The 24,858-nt window shown below is 39.9% G+C and overlaps 1 protein-coding gene across 2 annotated transcripts in view; it reads right to left on the bottom strand.

The window, feature by feature from the left end:
- LNX1 (ligand of numb-protein X 1) overlaps positions 1-24,858 on the bottom strand; it is a 165,159-nt gene that overhangs the window by 910 nt on the left and 139,391 nt on the right. For both annotated transcript variants that reach the window (XM_009447887.4, XM_001147830.8), the window contains one exon: positions 71-229. In XM_009447887.4, the coding sequence (XP_009446162.1) occupies positions 71-229 (159 nt within the window). The remainder of the gene's footprint in view (positions 1-70; positions 230-24,858) is intronic.

Raw genomic sequence — 24,858 nt, 5'->3', positions numbered from 1 at the left:
ATGGGGCCAAGCTTTGGCATTTATGAAACAACAGTTAATATAAGTATTTTTGGTTAGTCATTATTATTACCTAATTCTTCCATCATTGTATGCTGGTGTTCCTTCAACAATGGATTTGATGAAAAAAGGTTTGTTTCCATTGTATTCTTCATAACCTCCTACAATGCAGAAGCCCAGACTTCCAGCTGTGTTTCTTCGTAATATAATATCTTTACAGTTATACAAGCACCTGAAATAGAATGTAATCAGTGTACATGCATATTTAAGTTTCACAGTTAAGGGAATACTTACTGTGACTCATCCCCCATTCCTTCTGTTGGCATTTTTAATGGCTAAGTACCACTGCATAGGTCCCACTCGAAATTGTATCATACCTTGGTGACCTTTGTGCTGTTAGCTGGCTTTTTGTAATTGAACCTGTTTTCCATAATTTTGAATATCCTTAAAAAACTGACAGCCCTATTGTGTTCTGTTACACATCTACTGGGAATGATCATCATATTTTTAACTTAAGACAATGCTTGAATATGTATTAGCAAAAAGTTGGATAAACCTAAATCCTTATTGGTGAACAAACACACTTATGGATGTCATATTTTTATTTACTTGATATAATTTTAATGAGGGCAAAAATCCTTTGAATAATCTCAATGAAAGCAATTTAAACCTAATCCTAATAAATAAATTCGTATACTTTTTTTGACCTTGGAAAAATACCACTTTACACCCAGTGCTACGTTTGATAAGTCATAGAGAAGCATGCACGCATAAAGTGAATGGAAACAGAAACGTTTAAAGATTATAAGAACAATTCAAATAGGAGGAAAAACAAACTGCAGGAAACTGGATAGGAAGTTATAAAAGGAATGGGAGAAGGAAAGGCCCAGCTCTTCTGTAAATTAGAATCCTCAACTAAAATAGCAAATGAGATGATTGAAGAAATTTTTATTCAGTGGCCCCCAATGGATCAGTGTTCATATAGGTACAGGCCAAGTGTTAACTATGTTATAATTGCCATAGAAGTGTGTGTCAGGAGCTGAATTTTACTCCAAGATGACGTTGTTGACCACATTTGTAGCTGTAGTCCGGGAATTGGTTTGAAAGGAAATTGGCATTTTCATGTTGCCAAAAATCAAGATATGGCTATTTTGTTTATATACCGTACCTTAAAATATTAACTGCTTTTTAGAAACCAATAAAAAGTCTTGTGAAATGTTAAATGATAAAGTTGATCATTACATTTGTTACCAACCTTGTTAGTCAATGTGACGTGACTTTTTTCATGATGATGTTTTCACTTGAAATAAAATGAGCTTTAGGGTTTGGCAAATACCTTTAAAATGTAATGCTGAAATTCAACTCTAACCAGTTCTGAATCTATTGTCATACATACACATCATCTATAACAATTTCTTTTACTGAAATGATTGCTTAAAAGTATGAATTTCATTAAATTTCCTATTGTAAAATATTTATCTGCTGCATTTCACAGTAAACCTTGATGTCAGTGGTAAATTCATTCTTTGGGAGCTGTGGTGTGTCACATACACACTTTACATAACGGTTCACTGACTCCTCATGTACAAAGCAGGTAACTGGCTATTCTGTAAATACCAAAGCATTACATTCCCACCTGGGAGGATGTGTGCCCAATTTTTTGGAGAAAGGTAAGAATTAGATGATTGTTATCTAAGGTCATGATCAAATATCAGTTTTAATTGCCCAGTTTGATTCTTTAAAATAGATAAATGAGTATACTTTTACTGAATATTTTATTTCATATGGAGAAGCTGTAAACATAACCATCAAAAATATTATGTGTTCTAGTTCAAAGCTTTGAACCCAGTAAGTCATAGTGTGTCCATTTTCTAACCTCTTGATACTGGAGAGAACATAACTGCTTTGATCATCTTTCTGCAGATGTTTAAACAAAACACAAAATCCCCTGCCCTCCTGAAGCATCCATTCAAGTTGATATCAGTGTTCCTAGTTTTATTTAATTAAAAAGTAAACGCCTTCTTTTAGTGGTGTTGAGTATTTAACTTTATTGCCGCAGCGAGAACTCCGTATGTTAATCTGTTTCAAAGTCATACCTTGGTTAGTTGGGTCTGACTTTGTGGGCATTTTTTTCTTAAGTTGGGTTATTTCACTCCCCACTGGGAAATGTGGCAGCTGTTTTTGATCAGTGACCTCAGATACTAGGTGGCTTTAAACTTTGAATGTGAATGTCGGCTTTTTTCCTATTCTGCACTCATTCTCTAAATTTAGGCCTATCAAAGAAGATTTGGCATAGTATAAGGAATAGCAAGGAGTTTGGTAGTTTTTCCCAATGAGAAAATTATGGTTACCTCAAGAACAAATTTAATGAAATGAGTTAATGAGTATGGTGGCTCATTTGATTTCCACTGAAATGAGTTAATAAGTATGCTGAAGTCTTGAGCTGCTCAAGAAGCTAAGTTTTTTTCTAAATTTTTATATTTCCCCTTATACTACTAATTTAGTCAATACATATTTGAGAACACCACTGACTTTGAACTAAGTCTGCAGACTACAAAGAACACTAAGGCAGAGCCTCTTTCCTAAGAAAAACACTGTTTAGAAAATAAACCAAGTGCATCAGCCAAAGCCAGTTGTGAGATCTTATTTCTTCCTGATTTAAATTATTTTAAATTTTCCATTGCTAAGTGGTATTAGAATAGCAGAGGTTGGAAAGACTGGATGTAGGATGTTTTGAGCTCTGTGAGAGCAGAAAATTGGAAATTGAATCTATAGAAAACCGTCCTTTCACAAAATGTTGCTTTATTATTTTGCTAGCCCTGTGTTCAGAAAAGTTTAACTTCCTGGCCCCAATTTATATGAACTATGACCATTAACTTAATAGATTCCAGTGAGTAATGTACAGCCTCCTACTTTGATTAACCTAGCATTTATTCCCTCTTCTGGATCAGGTACCTCTCAGTCTGTGGTGAAGGGACCACCTTTCATTTTTTTTCCTAGTTTATTGTAGACTAATACTTTATCGTTAAATAAAAAATGAATTTCTAGAAAAATGAAATATTTAGCTCCAATTTTTATTGTACCTAACAAATATAAAATGTTTTAATATAATCAACATGAAAAAGAACTATAAAAACTACTCATTGTTCATTTAAGATGTTTATGGGAGATTAATATGGACAATCACTGTTATAAACTCATAATTCTGTGTTCAATTTTTTTTAAAGTTATGAGAGAAATGCCGAGTCCCCATATTAAATGTCTATATGCATACTTTGAACAAACAGGTATAGCAATGTTTAATATAAGTGAGGTTGCTTACTACAGTAAGTTGACACTGCTACTTGCAGAGGATAAGGGATAGCTAAACCATTTTCTACTACACTATTAGCAGAAAAGACAATCTCACGTAGAAATGTTCAGGAGAACAGAAGATTTTAAAGCAATTTTAGTAAGCTCAGGCAAGTGATAATTTAACCTCAAAATTTGTCTTTATTCCTCAATGATAGCCAATTACAAGAATTTATACTATAGAGTCAAATTTAAATTATCTCCCAATGACATGAATTCTGAATTCATGAATTTCTTCTGTGTTTGTTTTTTCTGAAAATCAGAACATTCTATAAAATCTGTAAGATGTTTGATGATAACTTTTGCAGCTGTGCAATATCAAATTTATCACCTACTTGATAATTGTTATCAAGTTACATCCTAACAATGTATGGAAGCTATTCTTCCAAGCGTCTTGCATTTTGCCCTTTGATGTTGGCCATTGAAAAACATCTTGCATTTTTTTCCTTGCAGGAAATATTAAGCTCAGTAAAAATATTGAATATAATTTGGCAAATAAACAAGTTTGGCTACCCAGTTTACATCTTTAAAAAGTTGGGACCAAACTGGCTTCCTATCTTGCAGAGAAAATAAGGGGTTGATCTATGGTTCAAACATTTTTGACAGAACTTCTCTTTACTTGTTAGCATGAATAGTTCGTTATGATTAGCTTCCTTATTATCACATAATAAAGAGAATAAACTAGTAAACTAGTATCTAATGCACTAGCCTTTATGTAGTCACAATTTTTGCCATATCACTGAACACATTATTTAGTTTGGCTGACATCACGGCAAAATTTTCTGAAGGAGGCACTGTATTAAGTTACATTCTTCTCCAGCAGCTTCTTTAATCTGGGGAGCCAGTACTCCAGAAAGTTTTACAATCAATGCAACTGCACCAGCATAACATACCCCTACCTAAAACTTCCAATTCACCAACAATGTAAACTTCCTTAGTTTTGTATGGTTCAGAGCTAGTTGTGTTTATTGCCAAAGAACTTTTTAAAAATTCTGATACATGTTTAAATTGTACATACACTAAAAAGATTTGCCTGTGTATTCAAGTTAAAATGAAAAATATGTTGCTGGCTTTTTTTGAAGTTGGTTTTCATATCATTAGTTATGAAACATAGTACCCTTTTTACCACAGATTCACCCAATGTTTCTAAGCAAATTTTAGTTTTCACAAATACCTTGGCAATGTGTATACACATTTTTAATCTTACTAACTTAAAATGCTACTTTATTATAGGAAGTCCACAAAGTATATAGTTTGTGCATGGTATATTGGCATCTACTTCTGGTGACTTTTTAATTAAATACTCTTTCAAAAAATTATTTTGGCTTTTTGTTTGTAAGAGGCATTTATGATTCCATTGTTTTATTAGCCAACACCTCTCCACAAGTGGTTTTACTACTTCACCAACAATGACAGCTGCAAACCCAAGCTCCACAGAGGAGTAAAAGCAGCATAAACTTTTTAAGAAAAAAAAAATCACATATTATTTGGAATCACTAATATTGTACTGTTTGCAGAAAAGGTATGTCTTGTCTTGACAAAAATCCAATGAAGTTATATTCACCATCTATAAATAGGCTACTTCTCTAATTTGGCCAATAATGTTGAACTACATACTTAAAGCAGCTTTCATTAAAATTTAAATGATCGTAAAAAATATGTTTAAAAAGAAACCTGAAGACAGCCGAATAGGAACAGCTCCAGTCTACAGCTCCCAGCGTGAGCGATGCAGAAGATGGGTGATTTCTGCATTTCCAACTGAGGTACTGGGTTCATCTCACTAGGGAGTGCCAGACGGTGCAGGACAGTGGGTGCAGCACACCGAGCATGAGCCAAAGCAGGGCAAGGCGTCGCCTCACCCGGGAAGCACAAGGGATCAGGGAATTCCCTTTCCAGTCAAAGAAAGGGGTGACAGACGGCACCTGGAAAATCGGGTCACTCCCACCCTAATACTGTGCTGTTCCAATGGGCTTAACAAACAGCACACCAGGAGATTATATCCCGCACATGGCTCGGAGGGTCCTATGCCCAAGGAGCCTTGCTCATTGCTAGCACAGCAGTCTGAGATTAAAGTGCAAGGTGGCAGCAAGGCTGGGGGAGGGGCGCCCGCCATTGCCCAGGCTTGAGTAGGTAAAGAAAGTGGCCTGGAAGCTCGAACTGGGTGGAGCTCCACTGTGGTGAAGCCCACCACAGCTCAAGCAGGCCTGCTTCTCTGTAGGCTCCATCTCTGGGGGCAGGGCACAGTCAAACAAAAGGCAGCAGTAACCTCTGCAGACTTAAATGTCCCTGTCTGACAGCTTTGAAGAGACTAGTGGTTCTCCCAGCAAGCAGCTTCAGATCTGAGAACGGGCAGACTGCCTCCTCAAGTGTGTCCCTGACCCCTGAGTAGCCTAACTGGGAGGCACCCCCCAGTAGGGGCAGACTGACACCTCACATGGCTGGGTACTCCTCTGAGACAAAACTTCAGAGGAATGATCAGGCAGCAGCATTTGCGTTTCACCAATATCCACTGTTCTGTAGACACCGCTGCTGATACTCAGGCAACAGGGTCTGGAGTGGACCTACAGCCAACTCCAACAGACCTGCAGCTAAGGGTCCTGACTGTTTGTTAGAAGGAAAACTAACAAACAGAAAGGGCATCGACACCAAAAACCCATCAGTACATCACCATCATCAAAGACCAAAGGTAGATAAAACCACAAAGATGGGGAAAACACAGAGCAGAAAAACTGGAAACTATAAAAATCAGAGCGCCTCTCCTCCTCCAAAGGAATGCAGCTCCTCACCAGCAATGGAACAAAGCTGAACAGAGAATGACTTCGACAAGTTGAGAGAGGAAGGCTTCAGAAGATCACACTACTATGAGCTAAAGGAGGAAGTTTGAACCAATGGCAAAGAAGTTAAAAACCTTGAAAAAAAATTAGACGAATGGCTAACTACAATAGCCAATGCAGAGAAGTCCTTAAAGGACCTGATGGAGCTGAAAACCACGGCACGAGAACTATGTGATGAATGCACAAGCCTCAGTAGCCGATGCGATCAACTGGAAGAAACGGTATCAGCGATGGAAGACAAAATGAATGAAATGAAGCGAGAAGAGAAGTTTAGAGAAAAAAGAATAAAAAGAAATGAACAAAGTCTCCAAGAAATATGGGACTATGTGAAAAGACCAAATCTATGTCTGATTGGTGTACCTGAAAGTGACGGGGAGAATGGAACCAAGTTGGAAAACACTCTGCAAGATAATATCCAGGAGAACTTCCCCAATCTAGCAAGGCAGGCCAACATTCAAATTCAGGAAATACAGAGAATGCCACAAAGATACTCCTCAAGAAGAGCAACTCCAAGACACATAATTGTCAGATTCACCAAAGTTGAAATGAAGGAAAAAATGTTAAGGGCAGCCAGAGAGAAAGGTCGGGTTACCCACAAAGGGAAGCCCATCAGACTAACAGCTGATCTCTCGGCAGAAACTCTACAAGCCAGAAGAGAGTGGGGGCCAATATTCAACATCCTTAAAGAAAAGAATTTTCAACCCAGAATTTCATATCCAGCCAAAATAAGCTCCATAAGTGAAGGAGAAATAAAATACTTTACAGACAAGCAAATGCTGAGAGATTTTGTCACCACCAGGCCTGCCCTAAAAGAGCTCCTGGAGGAAGCACTAAATATGGAAAGGAACAAACGTTACCAGCTACTGCAAAAACATGCCAAATTGTAGAGACCATCGAGGCTAAGAAGAAACTGCATCAACTAATGAGCAAGCTAACCAGCTAACATCATAATGACAGGATCAAATTCACACATAACAATATTAACCTTAAATGTAAATGGGCTAAATGCTCCAATTAAAAGACACAGACTGGCAAATTGGATAAAGAGTCAAGACCCATCAGTGTGCTGTATTCAGGAAACCCATCTCAAGTGCAGAGACACACATAGGCTCAAATAAAGGGATGGAAGAAGATCTACCAAGCAAATGGAAAACAAAAAAAGACAGGGGTTGCAATCCTAGTCTCTGATAAAACAGACTTTAAACCAACAAAGATCAAAAGAGACAAAGAAGGCCATTACATAATGGTAAAGGGATCAATTCAACAAGAAGAGCTAACTATCCTAAATATATATGCACCCAATACAGGAGCACCCAGATTCACAAAGCAAGTCCTTAGTGACCTACAAAGAGACTTAGACTCCCACACAATAATAATGGGAGACTTTAACACCCCACTGTCAACATTAGACAGATCAACGACACAGAAAGTTAACAAGGATATCCAGGAATTGAACTCAGTTCTGCACCAAGCAGACCTAATAGACATCTACGGAACTCTCCACCCTAAATCAACAGAATATACATTCTTTCCAGCACCACACCACACCTATTCCAAAATTGACCACATAGTTGGAAGTAAAGCACTCCTCAGCAAATGTAAAAGAACAGAAATTATAACAAACTGTCTCTCAGACCACAGTGCAATCAAACTAGAATTCAGGATTAAGAAACTCACTCAAAACTGCTCAACTACATGGAAACTGAACAACCTGCTCCTGAATGACTACTAGGTACATAACGAAATGAAGGCAGAAATAAAGATGTTCTTTGAAACCAACGACAACAAAGACACAGCGTACCAGAATCTCTGGGACACATTCACAGCAGGGTGTAAAGGGAAATTTATAGCACTGAATGCTCACAAGAGAAAGCAGGAAAGATCTAAAATTGACACCCTAACATCACAATTAAAAGAACTAGAGAAGCAAGAGCAAACACATTCAAAAGCTAGCAGAAGGCAAGAAATAACTAAGATCAGAGCAGAACTGAAGAAAATAGAGACACAAAAAACCCTTCAAAAAATCAATGAATCCAGGAGCTGGTTTTTTGAAAAGATCAACAAAATTGATAGACTGCTAGCAAGACTAATAAAGAAGAAAAGAGAGAAGAATCAAATAGATGCAATAAAAAATGACAAAGGGGATATCACCACCAATCCCACAGAAATACAAATTACCATCAGAGAATACTATAAACACCTCTATGCAAATAAACTAGAAAATCTAGAAGAAATGGATAAATTCCTTGACACATACACCCTCCCAAAACTAAACCAGGAAGAAGTTGAATCTCTGAATAGACCAATAAAAGGCTCTGAAATTGAGGCAATAATTAATAGCTTACCAACCAAAAAAAGTCCAGGACCAGATGGATTCATAGCCGAATTCTACCAGAAGTACAAGGAGGAGCTGGTACCATTCCTTCTGAAACTATTCCAATCAATAGAAAAAGAGGGAATCCTCCCTAACTCATTTTATGAGGCCAGCATTATCCTGATAACAAAGCCTGGCAGAGACACAACAAAAAAAGAGAATTTGAGACCAATATCCTGGATGAACACCAATGCAAAAATCCTCAGTAAAATATTGGCAAACCGAATCCAGCAGCACATCAAAAAGCTTATCCACCATGATCAAGTGGGCTTCATCCCTAGGATGGAAGGCTGGTTCAACATATGCAAATCAATAAACGTAATCCAGCATATAAACAAAACCAAAGACAAAAACCACATGATTTTCTCAATAGATGCAGAAAAGCCTTTGACAAAATTCAACAACCTTCATGCTAAAAACTCTCAATAAATTAGGTATTGATGGGACGTGTCTCAAAATAATAAGAGCTATCTGTGACAAACCCACAGCCAATATCATACTGAATGGGCAAAAACTGGAAGCATTCCCTTTGAAAACTGGCACAAGACAGGGATGCCCTCTCTCACCACTTCTATTCAACATAGTGTTGGAAGTTCTGGCCAGGGCAATCAGGAAGGAGAAGGAAATAAACGGCATTCAATTAGGAAAAGAGGAAGTCAAATTGTCCCTGTTTGCAGATGACATGACTGAATATCTAGAAAACCCCATCATCTCAGCCCAAAATCTCCTTCAGCTGATAAGCAACTTCAGCAAAGTCTCAGGATACAAAATCAATGTGCAAAAATCACAAGCATTCTTATACACCAATAACAGACAAACAGAGAGCCAAATCATGAGTGAACTCCCATTCACAATTGCTTCAAAGAGAATAAAATACCTAGGAATCCAACTTACAAGGGACGTGAAGGACCTCTTCAAGGAGACCTGCAAACCACTGCTCAATGAAATAAAATAGGATACAAACAAATGGAAGAACATTCCATGTTCATGGGTAGGAAGAATCAATTATCATGAAAATGGGCATACTGCCCAAGGTAATTTATAGATTCAGTGCCATCCCCATCGAGCTACCAATGACTTTCTTCACAGAATTGGAAAAAACTACTTTAAAGTTCATATGGAACCAAAAAAGAGCCCGCATTGCCAAGTCAATCTGAAGCCAAACTATACTACAAGGCTACAGTAACTAAAACAGCATGGTACTGGTACGAAAACAGAGATATAGACCAATGGAACAGAACAGAGCCCTCAGAAATAATGCCACATATCTACAACTATCTGATCTTTGACAAACCTGACAAAAACAAGCAATGGGGAAAGGATTCTCTATTTAATAAATGGTGCTGGGAAAACTGGCTAGCCATATGTAGAAAGCTGAAACTGGATCCCTTCCTTACACCTTATACAAAAATTAATTCAAGATGGATTAAAGACTTACATGTTAGACCTAAAACCATAAAAACCCTGGAAGAAAACCTAGGCAATACCATTCAGAACATAGGCATGGGCAAGGACTTCATGTCTAAAACCAAAAGCAATGGCAACAAAAGCCAAAATTGACAAATGGGATCTAATTAAACTAAAGAGCTTCTGCACAGCAAAAGAAACTACCATCAGAGTGAACAGGCAACCTACAGAATGGGAGAACATTTTTGCAACCTACTCATCTGACAAAGGGCTAATATCCAGAATCTACAATGAACTCAAACAAATTTACAAGAAAAAAACAACCCCATCAAAAAGTGGGTGAAGGATATGAATAGACACTTCTCAAAAGAAGACATTTACGCAGTCAAAAAACACATGAAAAAATGGTCATCATCACTGGCCATCAGAGAAATGCAAATCAAAACCACAATGAGATACCATCTCACACCAGTTACAATGGCGATCATTAAAAAGTCAGGAAACAACAGGTGCTGGAGAGGATGTGGAGAAATAGAAACACTTTTACACTGTTGGTGGGACTGTAAACTAGTTCAAACATTGTGGAAGTCAGTGTGGCGATTCCTCAGGGATCTAGAACTAGAAATACCATTTGACCCAGCCATCCTATTACTGGGTATATACCCAAAGGATTATAAATCATGTTGCTATAAAGACACATGCACACATATGTTTATTGTGCCACTATTCACAATAGGAAGTACTTGGAACCAACCCAAATGTCCAACAATGATAGACTGGATTAAGAAAATGTGGCACATATACACTATGCAGCCATAAAAAATGAATTCACGTCCTTTGTAGGGACATGGATGAAGCTGGAAACCATCATTCTCAGCAAACTATCGCAAGGAGAAAAAACCAAACACCGCATGTTCTCACTCATAGGTCGGAATTGAACAATGAGAACACATGGACAGAGGAAGGGGAACATCACACACTGGGGCTTGTTGTGGGGTGGGGGGAGGAGGGAGGGATAGCATTATGATATATACCTAATGCTAAATGATGAGTTAATGGGTGCAGCACACCAACATGGCACACGTATACATATGTAACAAACCTGCATGTTGTGCACATGTACCCTAAAACTTAAAGTATAATAATAAAAAAATAAAAAAAAAGAAACCTGACAGTCTCTCAGATTTTTATACATACTTTGGTGGCCGCTAGGGAACCTTAATGTATAGGTTTTAATCTGGGGTCCTGCTGGGCATGACTGGGATGCAGATTGTACAACATAAAACTCACCTTGCTAGTTCAACAACATCCCTTTCAACAAGAGTTTACTGATCATATTTGAATGATGTAGCAATGTCAAACAATTTCAATTTCTGTCCTCATTGCAGACCAATAATACAGTTTGTGGATTAGCACTAGTCTACTGCCCATTGCTCTGGATAATTTTTAAAGATGTAAAATATACAAAAGCAATATTACAGATTTCTTTTTTTAAAAGTTATTAAGGAAGAAAAGATGTTGCCTAAACAGGAGTATAGAATTAAAAATTCTTGGCCAGGCAAGGTGGCTCACACCTTTAATCCCAGCACTTTGGGAGGCTGAGGCAGGTGACCACTTGAGCCTAGGAGTTCCAGACTAGCCTGAACAACATGGCGAAACCCCACCTCTACCAAAAACACAAAAACTATCCGGGTGTGGTGGCGGGCACCTGTAATCCCAGCTACACTGGGGACTGAGACTGGAGGATGGCTTGAGCCTGGGAGGTTGAGGCCGCAGTGAGCCAAGACTATGCCACTGCACTTCAGCCTGGGTGACAGAGTGAGATCCTGTCTCAAAAAAGAAGGAAAGGGAAAGAGAAAGGGAGGGAAGGGAAGGGAAAAAGAAAGAAAGGAAAGGAAAGGAAAGGAAAAAGGAAAAGAAAGGAAAGGGAGAAAAAAGAAAAGAAAAGAGAAAAAAGAAAAGAAAAAGAAGAAAGAAAAATTAAAAATTCTCTCAGGTAAATTTGAGCATTTTTCTCATCCGTATGGTCCTTATCTGTATCATTACCATGAGTTACTACCCCCAAAGTCTCCTTTTCAAGCACTCCACTCTGATCCTCACCTCTCATGGACTCAGTGCTCCATTCCAACAGATTGTTGACTCCATCTGGACTGGATGCCTACTTTTCCTAGATGGTTGGGAAAGACCTCTAAAGAGGTAACATTTAGTCCATGACCTGAATAATAAGAGGCAGCCAGAAAATGTGAAGCACAGCAGAGTATTTCAAGCAGAGAGAGCCTGGACTTTTGAAATTTAATAGAAAACAGAATATTAACTACAAGGGACTTATCACAAGAAGCAGCACTACAGGAGGATGAAAGGGCCAGGTGTCCCACTGAACCTGTCATGACAGAAAAGCAGTGAGTGATGAAACCAGGACGAGATGTCCTGGGATCCACTCCCAAGCTTGGCTATGCTGTCCCTCCTATGCTACAGTGTTTGAAACATGCATGGAAAACATCTCCAGTTGTGTATTCTGTATTACTGAAAGTTATAGTTGACACTTCCTTGGCAAGTTTTCCTATTGTATTAATTCTAGGTGACAACTGAGCCTTAATAGTTTTAAAAGATTGAGCCAGTCAGTGCCCAAGGACATGCTGGCTATTCTTCAGTAAGTCAATCAGAGGAAAGATCCAGAGTTTATTATTTTATAAAACAGAACTAGAGACCATAATAAGGGCATGGAAAACATTCCGAACTGAACTCCAAAGTAACACAACCATGAAGTTCAATGCTGCTACACGGTCGCAATGTCCAGCTTCACCTGGCACTACTGTGAGGCCCCTGTCGGCTTCCTCCCCCAGACGCTTCTGTCTCTACCCAGCCGGGTTCCTCTCTATTCTGATCTCTCAGTCCTCTCCCCCCACCACAGGTTCTGGACACACAAGTCCTTTTTGCTATTCCTGGACCATGCCACGTTTGCTTCCACCTGTGGGCTTTTGTTTAACTGCTCTGCCAGAATACTCTGCTGTGCTTCCACTGCTGGCTACTTCCTGTTATTCAGGTCATGAACTAAATGTCATCTTTTTAGAGTCTTTCCCAACCACCTAGACCAAAGTGGACATCTAGTCCAGATGGAATAAAAAGTCTTGCAAAGGAGATTTTGGGGTAGTAACTATGGGTAATGATACAGATAAGAACTGGGAGGACAGGAAAATACCACAAAGAAATAGAGCAAGAGAAGGACTGTAACATGTCCACTGTATGAATCCATAAACAGGCCTGTGGTGATATTAATGAGTGTGATTTTGTGGCGAGAGTGGGAAGGGGAGAGAAGTGAGATGTGGTGAGTTGAGTGAATAAAGGGAGAAGTGGATACAGTGACAATCACTTCAAGACATTCACTTGTTAGAAGAAAGAAAAAGCTGGAGGATTCAGAGGAGCTTATGATTCTTTAATAGAGCAGAAACTTGAACCTACTGAACTGGTGAGAAAATACAGCCAGCAGAGAAGGAAGAGCACAGAAAGGCAGGAGGCACGATTTTCGAGAAGGCGCGGGAGGGGAAACTTCAGAGCAGTGCAGCGGACAGGAGAAGGGAATCCTCCTTCACGGTCCCAGGAGGCAAACAGGAAAGGCTGGATGTGGATTTACGCAAAGCAAGAGGTATGAAGGCAGAAAGGTAACGAAGGCGCCATTCATAGGAGCTAGATTTGTTTGTGAAGTAGGAAGTGCAGGTATTTGCTGGGGGGAAAGGGGTTGGTAGAGCTGCTGGACGTTTAAGTTGCTCAGAGTACGTGGGACACCGCTGCTGTAGAGAATGACAGAAGACAGCTGACAAGAGCAATGTCAGAGGATACGGGCGCAGCACTGCGGGCCCACCTGAAGGTGGTGACCACAGGTTTAAAGGGTATCTGTTGTTTGATTTTCCCCAGCAGTGTTCTGAGACTGAGTTGTAGGCTTGGAGAAAATGTAAATAATTGGACAATCCAGGGGGTTGTGATTTTGCCAGAAAGTCCAGAAGGGCGATGGAGTAAGAAAGTGGAAAATAATGACTCCAGGGGGGAGGGATAGCATTGGGAGATATACCTAATGCTAGATGATGAGTTAGTGGGTGCAGCGCACCAGCATGGCACATGTATACATATGTAACTAACCTGCACATTGTGCACGTGTACCCTAAAACTTAAAGTATAATAATAATAAATTTTAAGAAAAAAGAAAAATTCTTAACAAAAAAATAAAATAAAATGGTAAGAGTAGAGACCGATCATAAATGAACAATAATAATAAAAAAAAAAAGAAAATAATGACTCCAAAAAAAAGAAAAAGATGGTTGACGTGATTGCCTGTGGATCCCAATGGTGCTGGGATGGAGGTGAAGACAGAAGGAAGAGGTCGAGGGAAAAGGTAGAGGGGTCTATGAACTCGAAGGACCTATGGACTAGATGGTAGAAGTCAGTATTCACAACATCTGACTTTATGATTTCAAAGAGGGAGTTGTTCTAGGAGACGACAAGTTTGGGTGGAGGCCATGGAAGAGGGTAACTGAAATACTGGCTCTTTTAAAAACAGTGCCCTTCTCTGCCTTCCTGGCTCCTGTGTCACCCTCTACATTAAGGACTTACCCTTGTTCTCCGAAAAGTTCCATCTGCATCCACTCCTTTACTGCTCAATACCTTCTTAAAACTTCTCCTGCTTAAGCCTCTGACTACCCCCTTAGGCCAAATCCAATGAATATTGTTCTGTTCTTTCATTGGTCATTTCTTCTCGGTTTCCTTCAAGGGCTCTCCTTTCCTCAGCCCTCTTCTCAATGGGCCCCAATATTTTACTGAGCCCCTACACTGTACTACCCACATATTGATCCTGCCCAAATCTATCTTTAAAATAAAATATGTTTTAGCTGATATAGGGTCTCATTATGTTGCCCAGGCACTGGTCTCAAACTGCTGGGCTCAAGCGATTCTCCCACTTCAGCCTCCCAAAGTGCTGGGATTACAGGCATGAGCCACTGCACCCAGCCCCAAATCGATCTTTAGCTTACACTTTTCTCCAAAGTGTGGTTTCCAAAGTGTGTGCCTTTCAGGGTGTCTGAAGGTAAAAAAACATTTTTGTAATAACACTAAGACATGATTGGCCTTTTTTATTCTTGTTTTCTTATGAACATACGGTGGCATTTTCCAGAGGCCACGTGATAGGTGATATAGCAACAGATGGAATGCGGAAGCAAGTAAGAGCATCTAGTTATCTTCTCTTAAGCCAAACATTAAGAAGGTTTGCAAAAAATGTAAAATAATGCCATTCCTCTGAGATTTTTAAACATTTTCTCATAAAAGATTATTTATGTTAACATAAAATAGGTTTATTTTAAGACAATAAATTTCTCAGATTAATTTATGATATGGTACTTTTATTAGATATAACCTAAATAAACAAAAGCTCTTTGGGGTTATCAGTATCTTTTAAAAAGTGTATAACAATCTTGAGACAAAAGGCTTTGGGAATTGCTATCCCAGACATGTCTATTAAACTTGGACATCCCACTGGTATCTCAAACTCAACATGTCCAGAACAACAAATATATCTTCATTCTTCCTTACTATTGCAAAATAATTCCTAATTCCTCAGTCACTCTTGGTATCTATGTTCTTTATCACACAACTTTGCAGTGCCCTCCTACTCTGATTCTGGCCTCAGCCAAGAGCTCATCAGTGGGATGCTTGCCACGGCCAGCCAAACCCTAGACATGCAAGCATGACCAACCAAGATTAGCAGCCACCTAAATGCAGAGCAGAGTGCAAATGCATGAGTGAGCCAGCCAAGATCAGTCAACCCTAGTCTGGATCAGCTGAACCCCACACACTCGTGAGCAAAATATATTCTTATTGTCACATGCTATTGAGGTTTTGTGGTTGTTATGGAGCACAATTGTGAAAATAATTGGTATTCCTACTCTCCTATTTTGATTATATCCTCCAGCCAGATGAGGATATCATCATTTACTCCATTACTCCAACAACTTTTCTGTCTTTCTTATTTTTTTTTTCTTAGAATCTCACTCTGTCACACAGGCTAGAGTGCAGTGGCATGATCTCGGCTCACTGCCTCTGCCTACTGGGCTCAAGCAATTCTCCTGCCTCAACCTCCTGAGTAGCTGTAACTACAGACATGCACCACTACTCCCGGCTAATTTTTTGTATTTTTAGTAGAGATGGGGATTCACCATGTTGGCCAGGCTGGTCTCGAACTCCTGAACTCAGGTGATCTGCCCGCCGTAGCTTCCCAAAGTGCTGAGATTACAGGCTTGATCCACCACACCTGGCCTCCAACAATTTTTCTAAATTCCCAAAGCAACCCAGTGAATGACAAAAGTCTACTTCATTCGGACTCCTCCTAAACTTGCTTTATGGCAGAGAGAAAACAAATTACATAGGTCACATTATTAAAGCCAAGTGTAGGATTAGCATCCTCTTGAGGGTGCTCACAAAACTTCCATTGCATCATGGTAAAATCATAGATTCTAAGACCAGAGAGCCTGGTTCAAATTCCAGCTCTGCCTATTAACTGGCCATGTAACCTTGGACAAGAGAACTACTCTGTGCTTTAGTTTTCTACCTTTAATATGAGGATGCCATTAGAACCAAAATCACAGAGTTGATGTGAGTTTTAAATGAGTGAAAAATGCAAAGAACACATAAAGCTCTTACAAAAATGCCTGGCACATAGAAAGGGCTTTATAAGTATTAGCCACAGCTGCCTCTTTTATTATTATTGCATAATGTGAATGCACCTGATAGTGTCCCTGTCTTATAGTTAAAATATGAAAGTTCTTTGACTTTAAAAGGAGAAGACATGAGATCTGCTTTCTTGCTATTCAATATAAACAATCTTCATTATGATGTTTTATGAGTTTCAGGAGAGTAAAAGGTTAAAATTCTTAGGCAAGAGGAGAAATGAGTTAATGTGTATTACTATCATACTAGTCCAGATGAGAGCATGTTTGGAAAGACTTCCAGATGTGGAATGTGGGGCCCTGAGAGCCAACAAAGAATGAAGCAGAACCTTCAGTGTTTCCTGAATCACCTCCAACTGAATGGCAGCTGATAATTTGTATAGCTGAGAGACAATGTCTGGAGCTGTTACCCAGGGGTCACTCTTGGCACACGATGCACACAGTAATGCACATTTGCATTGCCCTTCATAGCCTACTTTTACTGTCTCCTCAATTAGTTCAGAACAAGCACAGCTTACCAATGCTACCCTCTTCGTATATATTCTGTGTCGTACTGCACTTAAGGACATAATTACAATGGATTTCCTGTTTCTAGACCTGCTGACACGTTATATCATTTTTCTTCATTGGTAGAGCACCTTAGCTAATTGGCTGGATCATACATCAGGGCAAATAGTTTCCTCAAAATTTGTTAAGTGAAAGGGAAAAAGGTTTGGCCAAGTAGATTTGTAACTTGGAGGGAAATTTCTATGGATTCAAAAATATCCATTTGCAACTTAACTGTATGAATTCAAGTAACATGATTTTGCTGACATACGACAAATTGCCTGAAATTCTTAGGGTGAATGATATTCATGCTAAATGGCTAGAGACATTTAAGCCAGTGGTATTGCATCAGTCAGGGAGAAACTGGTGTCCTCGAGGCTCTGTGCAGTCGAGATTAGAGATGGGAGCAGATGCCCCCTCCCATGAAAACTGAAGGGGGCTCATACCCTGGGACTATCTGAAGCCTGTTCTAGGGGCATGACCGATTACTGATGACTTCTGAGAAATACCAGGAGGACACACTTCTAGTTTCAAAATGGCAGAGTGAAGCCTGTGTTTCCTCTTCCACTTTAAAACATTACTATAAAAGCAAGTAGGAGACTTGGAAACAGAAATGCAAATTCCATCTTAAACAAAACAAAGAGTCAGCATATACGAGGGAGAGGTTCCAAAGGCAGTCAAAGAGGAAAAGATGGAAGAGAAGACACCCACAGCTGGAGAGGATAGACCAAGCCAGTAGAGCCTTGAGGTCTTAGCAAATGGCCACTTTGATGAGCAAAACACCCATTCTACATGAGAACACCAGACACAGGAAGCGGTGGCTGCTAGCTGGCTTCCCTGGGCCCCCAAGATTGGCAGAAAAGAAAGGCATGGGTAAGCCAATGAGAACCTGAGATAACGCAGAGGTATGGGCTGCAGTTGGCCAGTGTGTGAGAGTGGAGGAAGAGAGACTATGGATTGTGTCCACCCAGGCTGGGCTTAGTCAGTTGGGGGCAAATAAACACACTCATCGTCTGGTGTCATAAGGAGAAATTTCTACTATCTGGAATATGGCGATGGTTCTTTCCCCATGTTATAAACCTCCAGCAGATAGCTTATCAGAAAAATTTATCTTACTCAAAGATTTAAAAAACAAAACAAAACAAAACAAATAAAACCAGCAGAGATGCACTGCAAGAGACAGGAGGAGAGAGGAAGTAACAGAAAAAACAGGAATGGACAAAAACCACTCACCAGAAAAATGCTGCCATAGAAATGAAGTGCTACTATAGAAAATAAAATTTACGAGGGTGGAGCCAAGATGGCCAAATAGGAACAGCCCCAGTCTACAGATCCCAGTGTGAGTGATGCAGAAGACAGGTGATTTCTGCATTTCCAACTGAGGTACCGGGTTCATCTCACTGGGGAGTGTCAGAAAGTGGGTGCAGGACAGTGGGTGCAGTGCATCGAGCATGAGCTGAAGGAGGGCGAGGCATTGCCTCACCTGGGAAGCGCAAGGGGTCAGGGAATTCCCTTTCCTCGTCAAAGAAAGGGGTGACAGACGGCACCTGGAAAATCGGGTCACTCCCACCCTAATACTGCACTTTTCCAATGGTCTTAGCAAACGGCACACCAGGAGATTATATCCCTTGCCTGGCTCGGAGAGTCCTACACCCACGGAGCCTCACTCATTGCTAGCACAGCAGTCTGAGATCAAACTGCAAGGTGGCAGCGAGGCTGGGGGAGGGGTGCCCGCCATTGCCCAGGCTTGAGTAGGTAAACAAAGTGGCTGGGAAGCTCGAACTGGGTAGAGCCCACCACAGCTCAAGCAGGCCTGCTTGCCTCTGTAGGCTCCACCTCTGGGGGCAGGGCATAGCCAAACAAAAGGCAGCAGAACCCTCTGCAGACTTAAATGTCCCTGTCTGACAGCTTTGAAGAGACTAGTGGTCCTCCCAGCACACAGCTGGAGATCTGAGAACGGACAGACTGCCTCCTCAAGTGGGTGCCTGACCCCTTAGTAGCCTAACTGGGAGGCACCCCCCAGTAGGGGCAGACTGACACCTCACATAGCTGGGTACTCCTCTGAGACAAAACTTCCAGAGGAACGATCAGGCAGCAAAATTTGCTGCTCACCAATATCCGCTGTTCTGCAGCCTCTGCTGCTGATACCCAGGAAAACAGGGTCTGGAGTGGACCTCCAGCAAACTCCAACCGACCTGCAGCTGAGGGTTCTGATTGTTAGAAGGAAAACTAACAAACAGAAAGGACATCCACACCAAAACCCCATCTGTACATCACCATCATCAAAGACCAAAGGTAGATAAAACCACAAAGATTGGGAAAAAACAGAGCAGGAAAACTGGAAACTCTAAAAATCAGAGTGCCTCTCCTCCTCCAAAGGAACACAGCTCCTCACCAGCAATGGAACAAAGCTGGACAGAGAATGACTTTGACGAGTTGAGAGAAGAAAGCTTCAGACGATCAAACTACTCTGAGCTAAAGGAGGAAGTTCAAACCCATGGCAAAGAAGTTAAAAACCTTGAAAAAAAATTAGACGAATGGCTAACTAGAATAACCAATGCAGAGAAGTCCTTAAAGGACCTGATGGAGCTGAAAACCAAGGCACGAGAACTACATGACGAACGCACAAGCCTCAGTAGCCGATTCGAGCAACTGGAAGAAAGGGTATCAGTGATGGAAGATCAAATGAATGAAATGAAGCAAGAAGAGAAGTTTAGAGAAAAAAGAATAAAAAGAAATGAACAAAGCCTCCAAGAAATATGGGACTATGTGAAAAGAGCAAATCTACATCTGATTGGTGTAGCTGAAAGTGACGGGGAGAACGGAACCAAATTGGAAAACACTCTGCAGGATATTATCCAGGAGAACTTCCCCAATTTAGCAAGGCAGGCCAACATTCAAATTGAGGAAATACAGAGAATGCCACAAAGATCCTCCTCGAGAAGAGCAACTCCAAGACACATAATTGTCAGATTCACCAAAGTTGAAATGAAGGAAAAAATGTTCAGGGCAGCCAGAGAGAAAGGTCAGGTTACCCACAAAGGGAAGCCCATCAAACTAAGAGCTGATCTCTCGGCAGAAACCCTACAAGCCAGAAGAGAGTGGGGGCCAATATTCAACATCCTTAAAGAAAAGAATTTTCAACCCAGAATTTCATATCCAGCCAAACTAAGCTTCATAAGTGAAGGAGAAATAAAATACTTTACAGACAAGCAAATGCTGAGAGATTTTGTCACCACCAGGCCTGCCCTAAAAGAGCTCCTGAAGGAAGCACTAAACATGGAAAGGAACAACCGGTACCAGCCACTGCAAAAACATGCGAAATTGTAAAGACCATCGAGGCTAGGAAGAAACTGCATCAACTAACTAGCAAAATAACCAGCTAACATCATAATGACAGGATCAAATTCACACATAACAATATTAACCTTAAATGTAAATGGGCTAAATGCTCCAATTAAAAGACACAGACTGGCAAATTGGATAAAGAGTCAAGACCCATCAGTGTGCTGTATTCAGGAAACCCATCTCACGTGCAGAGACACACACAGGCTCAAAATAAAGGGATGGAGGAAGATCTGCCAAGCAAATGGAAAACAAAAAAAGATGGGTTGCAATCCTAGTCTCAGATAAAACAGACTTTAAACCAACAAAGATCAAAAGAGACAAAGAAGGCCATTACATAATGGTAAAGGGATCAATTCAACAAGAAGAGCTAACTATCCTAAATATATATGCAGCCAATACAGGAGCACTCAGATTCATAAACAAGTCCTTAGAGACCTACAAAGAGACTTAGACTCCCACACAATAATAATGGGAGACTTTAACACCCCATTGTCAACATTAGACGGATCAAAGAGACAGAAAGTTAACAAGGACATCCAGGAATTGAACTCAGCTCTGCACCAAGCAAACCTAATAGACATCTACAGAACTCTCCACCCCAAATCAACAGAATATACATTCTTCTCAGCATCTCTGCACTTATTCTGAAATTGACCACATAGTTGGGAGCATTCCTCAGCAAATGTAAAAGAACAGAAATTATAACAAACTGTCTCTCAGACCACAGTGCAATCAAACTAGAATTCAGGATTAAGAAACTCACTCAAAACCGCTCAACTATATGGAAACTGAACAACCTGCTCCTGAATGACTACTAGGTAAATAATGAAATGAAAGCAGAAATAAAGATGTTCTTTGAAACCAACGAGAACAAAGACACAACATACCAGAATCTCTGGGACACATTCAAAGCAGTTTGTAGAGGGAAATTTATAGCACTGAATGCCCACAAGAGAAAGCAGGAAAGATCTAAAATTGACACTCTAACATCACAATTAAAAGAACTAGAGAAGCAAGAGCAAACACATTCAAAAACTAGCAGAAGGCAAGAAATAACTAAGATCAGAGCAGAACTGAAGAAAATAGAGACACAAAAAACCCTTCAAAAAATCAATGAATCCAGGAGCTGGCTTTTTGAAAAGATCAACAAAATTGATAGACTGCTAGCAAGACTAATAAAGAAGAAAAGAGAAAAGAATCAAATAGACGCAATAAAAAATGACAAAGGGGATATCACCACCGATCCCACAGAAATACAAACTACCATCAGAGAATACTATAAACACCTCTATGCAAATAAACTACAAAATCTAGAAGAAATGGATAAATTCCTCGACACATACACCCTCCCAAGACTAAACCAGGAAGAAGTTGAATCTCTGAATAGACCAATAAAAGGCTCTGAAATTGAGGCAATAATTAATAGCTTACCAACCAAAAAAAGCCCAGGACCAGATGGATTCACAGCCGAATTCTACCAGAGGTACAAGGAGGAACTGGTACCATTCCTTCTGAAGCTATTCCAATCCATAGAAAAAGAGGGAATCCTCCCTAACTCATTTTATGAGGCCAGCATCATCCTGATACCAAAGCCTGGCAGAGACACAACCAAAAAAGAGAATTTTAGACCAATATCCCTGATGAACATCAATGCAAAAATCCTCAGTAAAATACTGGCAAACCGAATCCAGCAGCACATCAAAAAGCTTATCCACCATGATCAAGTGGGCTTCATCCCTGGGATGCAAGGCTGGTTCAACATACACAAATCAATAAACGTAATCCAGCATATAAACAGAACCAAAGACAAAAACCACATGATTATCTCAATAGATGCAGAAAAGGCTTTCGACAAAATTCAACAACACTTCATGCTAAAAACTCTCAATAAATTAGGTATTGATGGGATGTTTCTCAAAATAACAAGAGCTATCTGTGACAAACCCACAGCCAATATCATACTGAATGGGCAAAAACTGGAAGCATTCCCTTTGAAAACTGGCACAAGACAGGGATGCCCTCTCTCACCACTTCTATTCAACATAGTGTTGGAAGTTCTGGCCAGGGCAATCAGGCAGGAGAAGGAAATAAAGGATATTCAATTAGGAAAAGAGGAAGTCAAATTGTCCCTGTTTGCAAATGACATGATAGTATATCTAGAAAACCCCATCGTCTCAGCCCAAAATCTCCTTCAGCTGATAGGCAACTTCAGCAAAGTCTCAGGATACATAATCAATGTGCAACAATCACAAGCATTCTTATACACCAATAACAGACAAACAGAGAGCCAAATCATGAGTGAACTCCCATTCACAATTGCTTCAAAGAGAATAAAATACCTAGGAATCCAACTTACAAGGGACGTGAAGGACCTCTTCAAGGAAAACTACAAACCACTGCTCAAGGAAATAAAAGAGGATACAAACAAATGGAAGAACATCCCATGCTTATGGGTAGGAAGAATCAATCATCATGAAAATGGGCATACTGCCCAAGGTAATTTATAGATTCAGTGCCATCCCCATTGAGCTACCAATGACTTTCTTCACAGAATTGGAAAAAACTACTTTAAAGTTCATATGGAACCAATAAAGAGCCCTCATTGTCAAGTCAATCCGAAGCCAAAAGAACAAAGCTGGAGGCATCATGCTACCTGACTTCAAACTATACTACAAGCCTACAGTAACCAAAACAGCATGGTACTGGTACCAAAACAGAGATATAGACCAATGGAACAGAACGGAGCCCTCAGAAATAATGCCGCATATCTCCAACCATCTGATCTTTGACAAACCTGACAAAAACAAGCAATGGGGAAACGATTCCCTATTTAATAAATGGTGCTGGGAAAACTGTCTAGCCATATGTAGAGAGCTGAAACTGGATCCCTTCCTTATACCTTATACAAAAATTAATTCAAGATGGATTAAAGACTTGTATGTTAGACCTAAAACCATAAAAACCCTAGAAGAAAACCTAGGCAATACCATTCAGGACATAGGCATGGGCAAGGACTTCATGTCTAAGACATCAAAAGCAATGGCAACAAAAGCCAAAATTGACAAATGGGATCTAATTAAACTAAAGAGCTTCTGCACAGCGAAAGAAACTACCATCAGAGTGAACAGGCAACCTACAGAATGGGAGAACATTTTTGCAATCCACTCATCTGACAAAGGGCTAATATCCAGAATCTACAATGAACTCAAACAAGTTTACAAGAAAAAAACAACCCCATCAAAATATGGGGAAAGGATATGAACAGACACTTCTCAAAAGAAGACATTTATGCAGCCAACAGACACATGAAAAAATGCTCATCATCACTGGCCATCAGAGAAATGCAAATCAAAACCACAATGAGATACCATCTCACACCAGTTACAATGGCGATCATTAAAAAGTCAGGAAACAACAGGTGCTGGAGAGGATGTGGAGAAATAGGAACACTTTTACACTGTTGGTGGGACTGTAAACTAGTTCAACCATTGTGGAAGTCAGTGTGGTGATTCCTCAGGGATCTAGAACTAGAAATACCATTTGACCCAGCCATCCCATTACTGGGTATATACCCAAAGGATTATAAATCATGCTACTATAAAGACACATGCACACGTATGTTTATTGTGGCACTATTCACAATAGCAAAGACTTGGAACCAACCCAAATGTCCAACAATGATAGACTGGATTAAGAAAACGTGGTACATATACACCATGGAATACTATGTAGCCATAAAAAAGGATGAGTTCATGTCCTTTGTAGGGACATGGATGAAGCTGGAAACCATCATTCTCAGCAAACTATTGCAAGGACAAAAAACCAGATACTGCATATTCTCACTCATAGGTGGGAATTGAACAATGAGAAAACATGGACAGAGGAAGGGGAACACCACACACCGGGGACTGTTGTGGGGTTGGGGGACGGGGGAGGGATAGCATTAGGAGATATACCTAATGCTAAATGACGAGTTAATGGGTGCAGCACACCAGCATGGCACATGTATACATATGTAACTAACCTGCACGTTGTGCATATGTACCCTAAAACTTAAGTATGATAAAAAAAAAAAGAAGAAGAAGAAAGACACAAGGGATCCTAATAATAAAAAACAAAAAAGTAGGAAGTGAAATCTTACAACATGCCTGAAAATACTGGAAATTTTTATTTTATTTTTATTTGAAAAAGGTACAAATTTTGATTTTCTGTATTAAATCACTTATTTGAACAATGATTTATTCAACAACTACAACAACTACAAAAAAACCCAAAAAACAATGGAGAAGTA

The sequence above is a fragment of the Pan troglodytes genome, chromosome 3 (genome assembly GCF_028858775.2).
Source record: "Pan troglodytes isolate AG18354 chromosome 3, NHGRI_mPanTro3-v2.0_pri, whole genome shotgun sequence".
In the NCBI taxonomy this organism is placed as follows: Eukaryota; Metazoa; Chordata; class Mammalia; order Primates; family Hominidae; genus Pan; species Pan troglodytes.
This window is presented reverse-complemented; position numbering and strand designations above follow the sequence as displayed.